General features: G+C 34.7%; 1 protein-coding gene and 1 long non-coding RNA gene across 4 annotated transcripts; one reads left to right on the plus strand and one right to left on the minus strand.

The window, feature by feature from the left end:
- The first annotated feature begins 2,012 nt into the window (after positions 1 to 2,012).
- Positions 2,013 to 5,506, plus strand: LOC133690021 (F-box protein CPR1-like). Of its 3 annotated transcripts, none has more exons than XR_009841381.1 (4): positions 2,013 to 3,269; positions 3,363 to 3,440; positions 3,677 to 3,814; positions 5,054 to 5,506. XR_009841381.1 is itself a non-coding variant. In XM_062110164.1 (3 exons), the coding sequence occupies exons 1-2, from the start codon at positions 2,119 to 2,121 to the stop codon at positions 3,400 to 3,402; spliced, it is 1,191 nt and encodes a 396-aa protein (XP_061966148.1). In that variant the 5' UTR covers positions 2,013 to 2,118; the 3' UTR covers positions 3,403 to 3,440; positions 5,054 to 5,506. The 3 variants fall into 3 exon arrangements, 1 of the variants encoding a protein (XP_061966148.1); XR_009841382.1 differs by having other exon boundaries at positions 3,677 to 3,802; XM_062110164.1 differs by lacking the exon at positions 3,677 to 3,814.
- Positions 5,507 to 8,834: 3,328 nt separating this feature from the next.
- On the minus strand, positions 8,835 to 11,246 carry LOC133689089 (uncharacterized). The gene is made up of 3 exons (XR_009841246.1): positions 10,996 to 11,246; positions 10,022 to 10,093; positions 8,835 to 9,088 (listed from the first exon to the last, which is right to left on the minus strand). It is a non-coding gene; the product is annotated as an uncharacterized LOC133689089 (long non-coding RNA).
- Positions 11,247 to 16,010: the final 4,764 nt, after the last annotated feature.

Consider the following 16,010-nt stretch of genomic DNA (forward strand, 5'->3'; position numbering starts at 1 on the left):
TTGCAAATTTATCTGCTTTTAATGTTCATGAGAAGACCTGGTAGCTTGTTTCTATCAAGTTGACCAAGCATGTGGTAGATGTCATTGGAACATCTCGCAGGGTACTTGCTGTGGAAATTTATTGTTCTCATGTTCTAATGACATTGCATATGCACTTTGCCGTGTCATGGGAGAAATCCATTGGAACCATTGGATTTGTCAATTTGAACAAAATAGCACACAGGGACTCCCTAATTACCCGAAGATTGAATCCACTGGCCTGGTGGTATTGAAGCAACAGTTATGTTGCTGTGATGCGGAAATGGATATAGATTTGGCCATGAAAGTTTCTGGGAAACATCTGATTTTGTCCTGTTAGCATTCCTTTTTGTCCCATTCATTTTAGCAATTTTTATAGCATTCCTTTTAGCAATTTCACTGTACAATTCTTCTAGCATCATTGCAAGGACTATTCAAGCTTGAACCAGGTCAATTAAGCTCACCAGTTCAAGACCTTTCATGAAATAGCTGCAATATATGCTTGTGGTCAATTGAAAGAGTCCCCCTTGATTCATTTTTGTCCCATTCATTTATGGGTTTGTGGTCTGGCCATTTTGCTAGGCTCTCTAGTCTCATCACAGATGGTGTGAATGGAGGAATTTAAAGTGGAAGCTTATGCGGCAATACAAGCTATTTTTTTGCCGTCCAGGCCAATGCTTGTAATTTCTTCAAGTGCAATCCATTCCTAAAAATAGTTTTTTGTGTCCTTTTTACCATTTTTACATGGTTTCTTTCTTCATGAGCTTTGTCGATTCATCAGACCGACTTCAGCCTTTTTCACAATTTCGGGCATGCCCCATCTCCTCCCTTGTGCCAAAAGTGAAAAAGCAATTCCTTGCCTTGCTGCAATGCTTACTTACAAGTTGCTGTAATCAGAGTGTAAAAAAAGATGCTCCTCAAGTAAAATAATGGGCATATTCTGAGTGGCTTGCTTCCTTCTAGGCACTCATAAAGTGACCTTCCGAGCATCTCGTAATCAGTGGATCGATCAACTTGTACCACTGCCCAGAATTTGTTTTTGACAAACTAGAAGGTATCAAAAATATATTTGGAAAAATAATATATTTTAAAAATAACATAAAGATATAGGCTGTGGGTCGTGAAATCTATAGAATGTATTATTCTCAACAACACAGCTTAAATTTGAACGTAATTCATGAATCTATGCTCTCTTCTCAAATAGTTTTTAAAATGCACTAGCTTGTTAAAACAAAACAAAAATTTCCAATGCTATTTAAAGAAAAAAAAAACACCTCGATCATCTTATCTTTAGTTAAGTTAACCTAGCAGGAACAAGTTTTTGTCTCAGACATGGGAGCTCCCCTGGCACAAAGGAAATTGATTGCCTTCAATGAGAAACATTTGGTCTCACCAATCTATAACTCCATGGTTTTTGTCTCTGTTGTTTCTTCTTGTTCTAGATGTAAGAGGAGACATGAAGATAAAGACCTAAATTTGGCACCAAGGAAGTAGAGTTGACAGTGGGTAGATCAATCCAAGCTATTGTTTTTTTTAAAAAAAAAAAAAAACTTGAAAATAATATTATTTTGATTAAAAAATAATTTAATATAAAATTAAGCTCGAGTTAAACTCTAAATTAATATGTTATTAAATTGACCAATCGGGCTGATTTCATAGCTCTGGTAATATCTTCATCTTCTCTACCATTTATTCTTGTTGACATGGCGTTATTGATTCCTTCCCATGACCAATAAAGTTGAAATAGAATCGTTGTACTAATTTATGCGAGGAAAAGGACTAAAATGTAATAGTAATGAAACATTAGATACCAAAAGATTTTCTTCATTTGACAAAATTGAATCAATGTGACGAAGCTGCCCTTTACTGTCCAAATAACAGTTAACAATAACTACCCTTATGTTTTCTTTTCAGAAATAACTACCCTTGATTTTTTTTCTTGAGACATAACTACCCTTGATGTTTAGGTAATTTATTGTATTAACAAAGACAGATATTTTACTTCCAACAGCGTTATCTCTCCTTCACACTTTCTATGACAAAATTCCACAGAACACGAAGACCTTAGTTAACAGTGACCTTCGAGTTCTCATCATAACCATGTCTGGTCTTCCTCTTGAGATGATAGCAGAAATCCTCTGCAGATTACCAGCAAAGGAACTTCTTTGTTGCAGGTCTGTATCTAAACCATGGTGTGCTTTAATTGATGGTCCAAACTTCGTTAAATTACATTTGAAGCACTCTATGGACACAAGTTCCAATCTTTACATCATCCTTAGAACTACTTCACATGTTCACTACATGGATTTTGAGCAAAATTTAGTCTTAAATGACTGTGTTACTCTGAAAGAGTTGAATCATCCTTTGATGTGTTATAATCATGGGATTAAAGTTTTAGGTTCTGTTAATGGGTTGCTTTGCATTTCTAATGTTGTTGATGATATTGCTGTGTGGAACCCATCAACTAGAAAGCATCGTGTGGTGCCCTTTTTGCCTATTGAGCTGAAAAGGTATTTTGGGACCAAGTCTTGTAGTGTTTATGTGTTTGGATTTGGGTATGATAGTGTTAGGGATGATTATAAGCTTGTTAGGATTGCGCAATTTGGAGGTGGGGGGAAGAGGAGTTTTGAGTCTGAGGTTAAGGTATATAGTTTGAGGAAACAATCGTGGAGGAGGATTGGTGATATGCCTTATTGTGTTCACTATCCTGGTGCAAATGGGGTTTTCGCTAATGGTGCTTTGCATTGGGTTGTGGGTGAGAATCCTGAATCGAATGTGGCAAATATAGTTGTTGCATTGGATTTAGGAGTGGAGGATTATAGGGAGGTGCTGCAACCTGAGTATAAGGATAAGAATTTTTATATTGATTTGGGGGTTTTGAGAGGATGCCTGTGTTTTCTTGCAAATTTTCTAGGCGAACGTGTTGATGTGTGGATGATGAAAGAGTACGGGGTAAAGGAGTCCTGGACTAAACTGTTTTCAGTTGCACAGTATGAGGTCATTGGGTTTCTTAGATCTCTTAAGCCTTTAGCTTATTCAAAGAGTGGTGATGAAGTTCTCATTGAACACGACAATTTGGACCTTTGCTGGTATGATCTGAAGAGGAAACAAGTAAAGAATAGGATTCCTGGTATACCATATTCCTTTGAAGCAGATACTTTTGTTGAAAGCCTTATTTCTGTCAATCCGAATAGGCATCTAGATGGAAGGACACAGGATGAAGATGAGGACTCGAAGGACAGGAATAAGAGGTATGCAGTGCTGAATTTTATGCTTCCATTTTTCATGTCTATCTTTAGCTCACTTGATGTAACTTGTTATTTTGGCTTGGTTTTTGTTATTAGAGATGATTTCTTGTCTGAGGGGTTCAAATTGGTCTTATAATTCACCAGAAGAAACAGCAGAGAAAACATGGAAAAGAGGTAATTTGCTGCATTAAACTATATCAGTTGACATGAAGCTCGCTAGATTCTAAAATGTTTGTCAGTTGCTTAGTTTTACTTGCAGATTATTGCAAATTGGGATGGGATAGTAGATGATACGAATTAATGAAATAAGAGGCTGCTTGTTTGTGCATTTTAGGGGACTTTCCATTTTTTTTTTTCAACACAAGTTTTATTTTACCTTCTCTGTCCTTTGCTGCCTTTATTTCTCTCAGGGCTGATACTGGCGGATGGAGATTTAATTGAGCATATGAGAAATTTTGCAGATGAAGGAAAGAATGGATAAAAACTATGCTCATTATATATGTCATGCACTCACATGCGTCTTTCTTAATGAAAAGGTACTTGGTCAGGTATTGTCTAGTTGAGGCTATATTCTGTCCATGTATTATTTTCTGCAAGTAGCATAGGGTGTGTAGACTTCAATCAAATAGGATGTTATGTAACTGGTAGTACCTTTAGGCATTCATGGTCATGACTCTATATGATATTTACCTAATCCTCTTAGCTCTACAAGGTCCTAGAAGTTGTTTTCCTCAATGATGGAAACTAAATGACCACCAGGGCCTCTGGAGCCTGTTGCTAAATTCTGGTTTTTCCAGAATGGCTTCATATGGATATGGGAGGAATAACTCCGTTCCTCGGGGATTTTGATGAATTCCTGCAGGCACCAAACTGCTCCAACTAGTTTGTTTTTTCAAAATTAATAAAATCTCTCCTTGCAAAATTAATGTCCATATCTGGAACCTAGTTGGTTTTTGATGAACAAGGGACAAGACTAAAAACATCTAGTCCTTGTTGTAATATAGTTAGCAATTCAGGAGATCTGCTGTTCCATGCGTCAGTTCCAAGATTTTGGTTTTTCCCTCCAGATTTTCATGTGTTTGGCTTTGAATATTTTGTTATTTTAGATTGTTTAACTTTGTTAAGTCTTTCTGCAATGCTAGAAGATTGAGCACTTAACAGTTGTAGTTAGCAACCTAGTATTTGAGTGGTTTGCCTGGTGAATGATGTGGCATGACTAGCTCATCAATACCTCCATCTGAACCAGAAGCTTAGGTATGGTCTATGGACTTGGAGAAGCTTATGCTTTCCTGTCTTCATAGAGTGAATACAGTTGAGCTGATTACAGTGCTGGAATTTTGCTGGAGTATAAATGTTCTCTGAGTTCGGAAATTAAGTTTGAAAGATTCATTATTATTGTACAAGATAGATTACAAATATTCTACTTTCCATTAGTTTCCGAGGGGGGAAAAAACAGAGCCTGTCCTGCTATATGCTTTAAGGGTAGTAATAGAAATGCCATCATGATTTAGCTTCAAGGTTTGGTGTGGGAGAAGAAAAATTAAAGAAGACAAAAGTAAGCTGTCAGAATCTGAGAAGTCTTTAATGATGACTACCTTTACAGTGAGATATTTGATGCTTTCTTCATTTGGCTAGCACTACGCATGAATGCAAGCTCTTTGATTTTAGATAGTTATTATTTTTTTTCCTGGTTGATATGGAAAGATGATAACATGCTGATGAATTGAATTTAGTTCTGATAAAGCAATGTGATCACTGGAAGAACAACTTGGTTATTTGTTTTGCAGGGAAAGATGGGCTGATATATTTGGATGAACGTGCTTGGGTTGCAAAAACTCAATTTGGTTGAGAGTTATGAGCCATATCTATGTACATTTAGCCAATGCTTGCTCTTAGTGTTAAACCTATTAGTGCCAATTTTTTTTAAAATAAAAATAAAAATCAGGCTTCATAAATGTATGATAAAGCTACCATGCTAGAAAGGATTGTGATGACGGAGATTTACTGTATATATCAGATCTCGTGAGTTGATTGCCTGAAAGTAACGTAATTTCTTGATCAAGCCTCAAGATGTTGAAGACTTCTCTATCTAGTCAGTATGGTCGGTCATATGTTTTTGTAAGTTTGCTCAACTTTGTGAAGTTGGATGGCTTTATTGTATTGTATGGATGAAATCTCTGAGTTGTAAAACATAATCTACGATTAAACTTCAACTAATGAGGATTGATGTTGGAGAATTTGGAGAATTTACTATCTATTCAGTGTTGCATCTTCCTTTCCCAGTATTCCTTTATTTCTCAATACACTTTTTTTTTCCCTTCAACCCCAATGCAGGTCAGGTCACGGGTTAAATCGCATAATTATTGTTTAATTTTAAAGTGTTTTTTATTTAGAAATAAATTAAAATAATATTTATTTAAAATAAATTAAAAATGATTTAAAAATATAAAAAAAATTAAATTTTAGTGGAATGTAATTTAAATTGCTGTCCTGTTTGTTTTTGTATTTTAAAAGTGTTTTTAAAAAAATTTAAATTTTTTATTTTTTTATTTAAAATTAATATTTTTTAGTGTTTTTATATTATTTTGATATGATGATGTCAAAAATAATTTTTAAAAATAATAAAATATTATTTTAATGTATTTCTAATTAAAAAATAATCAAATTTTTAAACACTAACCATAAATAAAAAGGTTTTATTCAAAATATAGGTGTCCCATCAATCAACAAATTTTAGTCCCATTAGTATAATTGAGAATCAAAACTTCTATAAATTCTTGATTTATTCAGATGTGAAGAAACCCTAAATATTCTCCTCTGATATACAAGAACCTAAACAAAAAATAAAGACACTACCATTAAAGAGGATGCTCATACCAGCAGAGATAATAACAGATATTCTAAGCAGGCTACCGGTCAAAACTTTCAAACGTTTCAGGTGCGTATCAAAATCATGGTGCAAGGAAACCGAGAGTCCATATTTCATCAGCATGCATATGCAAAAGTTAACACAAGCGCGTACCAATCTAGGGCTCATCCTTGGGGATAGAAGTTCCACCAAGTTATAAACTGTAGACTTAGACAAGCCAAATCCCACTAATTCCATGGAACTATTTGTAAGTAACATAAACTAGAATATTGAAGTAATAGCTAGCTAAGATCTTGTAATGGACTGCTTGCTTTGTTATGTTCTGATAAGAAGACTATAGCCTTGTATAACCCGTGTACAAGAGAATACAAAATACTACCCTCTACACTGTTTGAGTTGCGCATACCTAGCGGTAAGGAATATGACAAATTTTGTTGGGAACGTACTCTTTATGGATTTGGGTACGATCCCATTAATGAAGACTATAAAGTTGTGAAGATTGTTGACTATTATGGTAATACTATTGACAGGTGTTTCTTTTCTGAGGTTAAAGTTTATAGCTTGATGAAGTCTAATTCTTGCAAAAGAATTAAGGGATACCCTAATTATTACGCTATTTTCCAACCTGAGTATCACCGTGCTAATAAAGGGGAGTATATATATATGGTGTGTTTACTAAAAGTGCTGTTCATTGGACAGCAAGTACTGAAATAATAAGACGAGACCTTTCGCCTACTGTGATTGTTGCGTTTGGTTTTGGAGTTGAAGGTTTTAGGATTATAGCGAAACCTGCATATTATTTGGCCAATGAGCATGATTATTTTGATTTGGGGGTTCTAGGAGGGTGCTTGTGTTTGCTTTGTGCTAAGATGTGTTTTCGTGTGCAAATATGGGCTATGAAGGACTCTTGGAGTAAGTTGGGTACTGTTGTTTCAGAGCTGCAAGTGGATCGATTTAACTTTTATGTTAGAACTTTAGCTTATTCAAAGAGCGAGGACAAAGTTCTTTTGGAATTGGACAAAACGTTTTTTGTTTTGTGTGATTCGAGGATGAGAAAATCCGAGCTTGTCAAGATTCATGGGGCTCCAGAGATGGTTACAACTGAGATTTTTGTAGGAAGCCTTGTTAGCACTAAAAAGTGGTGGTGGAGGTGGCAAGATTGATAGGAAGTGGAGGCACAAGAGAAAAAGAATAGCAGGAAGAAAAAGGTTTGTTTTTTATTCTTTTTGTTCAAGCAAGTTTCTTTTTATGGTTTCTCTAAACAGTTTAGTTTCTAATTGGTGGCATTTACTGTAATGATCAATTTAATTTGCGAAGTTTTCTATCGGTAAATACTTTTAGATGGTATTTTTGGTCACTATCTCAGGATATAATAAACAAAACAGAGGAGATAAAAAAGACATGTACTTTTTGAACTTTCGAGTGCATCGCGAAACTTTGGTGTTCAGTTCAGAAGCAAATATTTCATCCAACTTCATATCTAATATAAATCGTCGACAACAACACCAAACTCAGCCTCATTCTTCCAGGTAAAAAGGTCCTTCACTTGTAATTCTCATGAGAGCCTAGCATGTCTTGATGCTCCATTCAGGGGCAGTACCATGATACTGGGCTTTTATATATATACAAAGGCAGAATAAGCCTATAAAAGGCAAACAAGAGTTCAAAGTGGAGAGTGGTATGAGGCAAGGTGATCCCCTATTATCCTTTCTTTTTAATATGGCTGCTAAAGGTCTATTTATTCTCTTTCAACATGCGGTTGTTTCAAACATTTTTCCTATATTGATTTTGGCTCTAATAACTTCCTGTGTCATTTTCAGTACGCAGATAACACTCTTATCTTTATGCTAGCTAGCTTGCATGCCCTCCGGTCAGCTAAAAGAGTCTTAAGGTGGTTTGCTTGCTCTATGCTCGGGTTTGCACATTACTCTCCTTTTGGGAATCAATGTTGATGACTCTTGCTTGAATGAGTTTGGAAAATCAATTTACTGTAGGCATGATAGGGATGCTTTTGGGGTCTAATCCTAGAAGGATTTCAACCAGGAAACCTGTCATTGATAAGTTTTGAAAGAAACTCAATTCGTGAAAAGGGAGAAGGTTAAGAATGATGGGTCACATTTGCCTTATCAAAAGTGTGTTGAACTTTCTTCCTTTATACTTTATGTCCATCTTCCTCATGGCAAAAAGGTATGTGTTGTTTGCTTACTTTCATCCAACCGCAAATTCTTATGGTCAGGAACTCTAAGAATGAGAAAAATTTACAAAGTTGAATAGAGTGTGGTTGTTCGAGATAAGGATAGGGTGGCCTTGGGATTGGGTCATTGATAGCAAAAAAATAAAATAATGCTTTTCAAGTGAATTTAGAGGCTCTCTCTTCCTAGTAATGAGCCATGGAAGAAGATGATGTACAACAAATTCAAGTCGGCGTTTGAAAATGATCTTTTTATTTTTAGTAGAAGATTGTATTATATCTGAAGAGACTTCACATCCCTTATGATTTCAGTAGACTCGATCTCTTCAACTTTAGCCAATAACTACATATTTGTAGTGGGAAATGAGAATCTATCTCGGTTTTTGTCACGACCCGAATCACGGGTCCGTGACCGGCAACGCAGGAGCGGTGGCGGAAGGACACCCCTCCCGCACTAAGCCTCAAAACGGACATATCAAAAGAATAATTTATTCAAAAATACGCAGCATTTCATAATCTTCAGAAATATTAACTGATGAAACCAAAAGATATTTTAAAACTCCTCATCAGTAATTAAAACAAAACAATAATCCATAATACTTATTACATTGTCAAAAATCCAAACTTAATTAAAACAAAGTAATAGTGGAGCGCCTAAGACATCGAATCAAACAGCCTTGAAAGATAAGCAAGGCATACTGACCCAACACTGAAGAAGCAGGAACGCTCAACAAAGTTCACCTGCTATCAAAAACTAAGAACCTGAAATAATATTAAGAATGAGGGGTGAGTTCAACCAACTCAGTGAGGGAATAATATTTAATATACATTTTAGATATTTTAGATATTAATAGTTTGCAAAACTATTTATCTTCATATACATATACATATACATACTAAAACATATTATCATAAAGTAGTGGAAATTTATCCTCATAGACATATACAGATACAGATACAGATACATACTAAACATATTATCATAACGTAGTGGAAATTTATCCTCATATACATATACATATACATACTAAACATATTATCATAAAGTAGTGGAAATTTATCCTCATAGACATATACAGATACAGATACAGATACAGATACATACTAAACATATTATCATAATGTAGTGGAAATTTATCCTCATATACATATACATATACATACTAAACATATTATCATAAAGTAGTGGAATACATGTCAGAGATCAGATGACACCCGAAGGTGACCAGATGACACCCGAAGGTGACCAGATGACACCCGAAGGTGACCACTGTGGGATGATCAGTCGCCACAGGCTGATGCCTCTCTCACCAGCTAGGTATACAGAATACTATGTGCACATAGGCTAACTACTCTCCGTTAGCATGGAGTTACTGACAAGTCCGATATCAAGGCATAATAGATATTTACAAAATCATCAGAGAAACGTATATCATATCAAATAGAATCTAGTTCGACAGATTGCGAAGTCCGATATCAAGGCATAATAGATATTTATAGAATCATCAGAGAAACGTATATCATATCAAATAGAATCTAGTTCGACAGATTGCGAATGCAAATTCAAGAATAAATGAGTACTCGGAAAATAAGCAACATATATAAATATTCAAGAAATTAACTAGTTGTACTCATTGTATAATCAACATACATATTTACTTATCATATATGCATATTAAAGATTATCCCACTCACCCGGAAAATATAGAACTAAAAGGAATGTCAGATGAAAGACCCGAAAAATCTATTGAGGATCGTTAGGAGAACCTACAATAAATATATGAAATATACTTAAAAGCAACTCAAAGCAACACAAATAAAAGATTCCAATGCATAAATGAAAACCAGGTTTAGTCTCCTAGGTTTAGGGACTAAAACAACAATTATCCAAAACAGGGATCAAAACGTAATTTTACCAAAACTGGACCAAATTGTAAATACATAACCATACTGAAATTTATCCATAATTCATCCTTATCTTTGTCCAGAATCTCGAATTATGCCCCAAGAGCCAAACTGTGATTTTATCAAAATTTTAGGGGTCAAATCGTAATTTGTCAAATTGGAGGACCAAACTGAAAATATCATATATTCCTAATTATACTGGAATTTTGCCCTTAAATCATCCTCAGTTCTGTTCAGAACCTCAATTTATGCCCCAGGGACCAATCTGTAATATTTCCAAAGTTTGGGGACTAAACTGTAATTTTCATAATTTGAGGGACCAAACTGAAAACATTCCAAATCAATTATCAAACTGAGATTCATCATCCTTAACTTCATAATAACACTGTCCAGAGTCTCAAAATACAGTTAAAGGTCAAATTATAATTTTCCCAAAGTTTAGGGACCAAACTGTAATTTCACAAATTGAGGGACCAAATTGAATTTTCGTCATCTTCAACCTCAAACCCAGAATTTCACAGATTACCTACTGTCATCACCTGATTTCTAACACAATTTCACCATTCAAACAAAATCATAACTCAAAATCATCATCTTTACCTCCAATATCTCACAATCAACTAATTAACCAATTACCCACAACAATCAACCCATAACCTTCCAATTAATTCATCAATCAAGCTCAAAACACAATATTCAAAACCCTAACATTTATCAAAACAGAAATTAAGGCTTAAAGAACACACATTTATACATAATCTTACCTTTAAACTTATTTCCTCCAATTCTCTTCTCCTTTCCTTATCTTTCCCTCTTTTCTCTTCTTCTTCTTCCCCTTTTCTTCTCTTCTCCCGTCAGTTTTCACTCTTAAAACACAGCTCTCTTCTTCTATTTTCTTTTCTATTTATATTTATCAACTCTTTATTCAATTACTACAATACCCCTTATTCATTTATACTCATTTTTAGCCTTCAAGGGCTTTATTGCCTTTTACCTACTCATCTTATTTCAAAACATCACAGTTTTGATCTGATGTTTGGTTTAGTAGCTCTTCATTGAAAGTCACTTACTCACGGCTCTATATTCTCTCCACTAAATCGAATGCCACAATTGCTGATATGGAAAATTAGGAGTAAAGGGAATGGAAGTGGAAGTTATCTTGGAGGAGACAATTGTTTCTCTTCGAAATTGAATAGGTCGTCTACCTTCTCTCATCTCTAGAAAGCTTTCAGCTAAAGGCAACAACTTCAGATAAGAAATTTTGGTCCTCATCAGCAGATGAAAGTTGTACAATTAAAACTTGCTCTTTACTTATTAATAGAATTGTAAATCCAAGGCTTAGAACTTTTAAGGCTTCAATCTGGTTACCAGGGATTCCTCCTAAGGTTCAATCTTTTTTTGGCTAGCTGTTCAGAATAGATTATGCACTAAGAAATTCTTACTTTGTTGTAATATAATTCTAGTTGATCAAGCTATTTGTATTTTTTGTGAAAATGAGATTGAGACTTCAAATCATCTTCTCCTTCATTGTAGACCAATGTAGAAATTATGGATGAAATTCTTGGATTGATAGGGTATTAGTGGTTGTCTTCCCTGCTATGTGGATGATCTATTACATCAGTGACCTAACATAGTGTTTAGAAAATTCTAGCGTAAGGCTTGGTCTATGCTTTCTTGTTGTGTTAGCTAGAGTATATGACTTATGAGGAATAAGGTTATCTTTAATTATGGAATCACGACCTTCAAAGACAACTTCCCATTGATTCTATATCGTCTCTCAAATTGGCTCAAGTTTGCAGATAAGCTTTTCATAGCTATTGAAACTGATTAATTATGGGACCTGAAGATATTATAGAATAGTCTAACAACACCAAATCAAGGTTTTAAGCATGATGCATCAGCTCTTTTAGTCTTGAATGTCTTTTTTTGTCTCTTGTTGTTGGCTATTTTCTAGTTAACCATTTCAATATATCAACTTCAAAAAAAAAAAGAGCATAAAACTACAAAAAAAAACTATGCAAACAAGGCCCTCGATAGCAAAAGAGAAATGACAATCAAGGAACCTGCCCCTGCCTTTGCAATAACAATGAAAGAACCTGACTGATATTGGGCTCTTGCAATGCGGTTTGCTTTGCATTGATGAATCAGACCACAAAAGCCTACACAAACAGGACAGAATAAATGACATCTCTCTCAAGATTGCTTTGTGGAACCCATCAATCAAGAAAGTTCGTATACTACCTGTTGTGAAGTTCATAAACAGCATCTTATTGCTAGTTGTTAACAATACACATTCTGATGGCAGCAACCATTGTGTGAGTAGATGGAGTGATAAGGTGACTCAAGATTATGACAGAAATAAGATTGAACACTCACAAACTGCTGTCAGCAACGTATCTTATATTATTGGAGAAATGTTTGGAGAGAAAAAGGTTTAAAAGGCAACAAACTCAAGCTAAGATGGTAATCTTCTACTGCACTGTTAGTGCTCACGGCTCATTCAAGTGAGAATTCAATAAAACAGTAGGCCTTGTTTTCAAACAACATGCTCAATTCCAGTTTTCTACTTTAGCTACGGTTAACTCTTCATTGATGTTTTTTATGCATTTGGATATGATTCCATGGATGATGACTACAAGGTTTTGAGAATTGCACTACCTGGAGTGGTTAACTATGTTATATAGCTTGACTACTACTTCATGGACGATAATTTTTACGAGAGATTTGTTAAATCATCTGTTATAGCTATTAAGAATATGACTTAACAACAAAAAAGTTTTTAAAAGAGAGAAAATTCATTTTGCTTGATTATGATTGTGGATTTAGTATTGTTGATGTGCTTACGCTACATCCACCATGCCCTTGTTCATGAAGTTTTTCATTGGTTGATGATTTGCGATAAAGAAACTTATTGTTTCATTTGATATTCAAATGGAGCAGTTTTGCACTCGCCACTGCCGAACTTGGATCTTCAGCCTATACCCAGAAAGTTGAGTGCCTTTGCTTAGTAGAATTTGTGTATGGAATTGTTAGATTGACATATGGGTGATGAAGGATTCATGGGATAAACAGTTTTCATTTACAGGCTCCGTGTACACAAATCCGATGCCTTTTTTCTCAGGATGACGACGACAAGGTTCTCTTACTACAGATCAGTACAATTTTGAAGTTTAGATGGTATGATCTAAAGAGAGATCAAATGAGCGAAGATGTGCCAATTTCCAGTGTTGCCAATTTGGTTCGTTTTCTCCTTCATGTCAATACAATTCTATTTTGAAATGCTTGAGGTCCTCATTCAGTAATTAAGCATGAAAGAAATTGTGATGCAGACAGAAAGCAAAACACAAGAAGACGAACAAGCAAAGAAAAGTTGTTGCCGAAAAGGGTTATGAACACAAGAAACATAATTCTTATTTTATTTCTAAATATTTTTCTCTAATCCGATATGTTTTTTTAAGAGCTTTACAATATCCTTTAAATAGGTCAAAAACTGATCATTATAAGGTAGAAAAATCAAAATCCTAAGTTAAATAGGAAAGACAACAAGAAATCTGAAATTAAGCTAAAAATCTAGAAGAAAAAATAACGAAATTGATTCTAATTTCATTTTTCAAGCCTAATGTGAGGTTCTTTTGTATATCACCTAGTTACAACTAGTTAGCCCTCGATTGAACTGGTTTTGTAGAATCATTTAGGAAATTTTGAGCTGATTATCCAAAAGTCAAATATATAATTATGGTCTTTTCTTGTTAGGCTATTCATCTAGCATAAACAAGTTTTTTTTTGGATATAACTCTGACCCACTAGTTTATAAACAAGTTTCCTAAGCTTTCTACATAATCCACTAGTGACAGATACATAAATTACTATTCCGAACTATCAATATTTTCAAAACAACCTACATCAAATTATCAAAAATCCTTCTCAAACTACATCTGAAAAAATCATATCTACCGTACAAATTTCCGGCTGGGACGTTGTGTTTTTTTCTCTGATGTTCTGTTGGCCTAGAGCCTCACAATGAGAGTATCTACTGTTATGCAAATGTTTAGCTCCAAGAGCATATATGCTACAGCTGTTTTCTTTGTTCGTCTCTTGCTCCGTGAAGACATAAAATCCACGGATTGATTGGCATTGTTTTATAAAGATTATATTCGGTGCTACTGAATTGCCTAATAATTTCCTGGACTTGTCGCTAGAATCTTATTAGCTCTACTTGATTATATTAATCTCTTGAAGGAGGAACCGACTGTGGAATCCATAAGCGCAGCATTGATATTTTGAACAAAGAGCCTGCAGCTCGATAAAAATCCGGGTTCCTGAAGATATATACGACAACATCATATATAGCCATGCCACAGATTCACCATTCCTCGAAACTCCTTGTTTCGCAAGATGATCTGTCATATGATTTGCCTCCATCCTGGTGTGAAAGAGAAAAACAGAACCCATAGCTGAAGAGAGTTGAGAAGCCAAAATGAAGAGTTCATGATAGTACCACGGGCTATTACATGGTTTAAGCATCCAATTAACCACATGAGCGGAGTCAGAATGTTTCTTCCAAACACATCTTCTCATGGTGAAGATAATTCAGGTGCTTTAACATAGCAAGCAATTCGGCTTCGTTAGAATCTTTGACTCCAGCAGGTATAGAGAATAAACCCAACACCATTCTATTATGATCACTCAGAACTCCACCGATTCCTGCAGGACCAGGTTTGCCAAGAGAAGAGCCATCTACATTCCATTCAAGTATAAAGGATTCTAGAGCAGACAACGTGACAAGCGGTCTAGGCTTCTTAATATTTTTCCATTTAACCAGCCCATCAGCAGAAATTAACAAGAAAAGTGCACAATAAGAGAAATCAAGGTATAATGCTTTGATCCACACACGGCCTTGTTATAATTTAAAGAAAAACAGTATGATAAGTAGGTTGCTCGTTGCTAAATAGAAGCTCATTTCTAAGGATCCATAAAAACCAAGATATGGAGAAAAAATACCATTGACCATACTACCTTTCTTCGAAATCCTCTGAACAAGGCACTCCCATTGCCGAAACAATGCCGACAGACTCCCTGGACAGCATTAAGAAAGGCCCCACCAATCAACGAATTTAGACCAAATACTCCAATGGTTATGGCAGTGAATGAGAAAGTGATCGACCGATTCTTCGGATGACAAAATATTGGAATAATTGGAGGGACTAAACCTTCCCACAGACCACAAAAAGAGAATCATGCATGTTTGAGAATGAGAAGGAGAAGATGGTATAGTTTACACATAGACTTCACCGTAAACACACCGACGTTTGTATCTGCTTTCCATGTCAACTTGTCTCTCAACTTGTCTCTGAATCCATTTGTTATTACTGTAAAAAAAATCACCAACTTAATAGTTAAGTTATTAGATGAGATTTTAAAATATAATTTATATTATTTTTTAATATATATTTTTAAATAAAAGTTTTTTAAGTTTAAAATTTACACTGATCTATACAATTTTATATTTAATTTTTTTATTAAATAAATAAAAATAATAAAATTTAAATTCATAATTGCTTAATTATTAAAACTCTAATATAATATTAAATAATCATTTCAATTTAATAACTTAAAATGTTAAATAACATATGAAACAATTACCACCTTTGATAGCTTTTCAAACATAGAACTGAAATCACTCACTTCTCTTCCTCGAAGTGTCCTCCTCCATCCGAAATTACAAATTAAATCCATTCAAAACCATCCCAGATTCCCATCGCAGATACTGATGAACATT

The sequence above is a fragment of the Populus nigra genome, chromosome 3, assembly GCF_951802175.1.
Source record: "Populus nigra chromosome 3, ddPopNigr1.1, whole genome shotgun sequence".
NCBI lineage: Eukaryota > Viridiplantae > Streptophyta > Magnoliopsida > Malpighiales > Salicaceae > Populus > Populus nigra.

Bases quoted from the DNA above. Each gene is read 5' to 3' on its own strand.
- LOC133690021 (XM_062110164.1), top strand. From the start codon at position 2,119: ATGTCTGGTCTTCCTCTTGAGATGATAGCAGAAATCCTCTGCAGATTA. The intron at 3,270-3,362 runs GTATGCAGTGCT...TTTTGTTATTAG, and splicing joins TCGAAGGACAGGAATAAGAG to AGATGATTTCTTGTCTGAGG.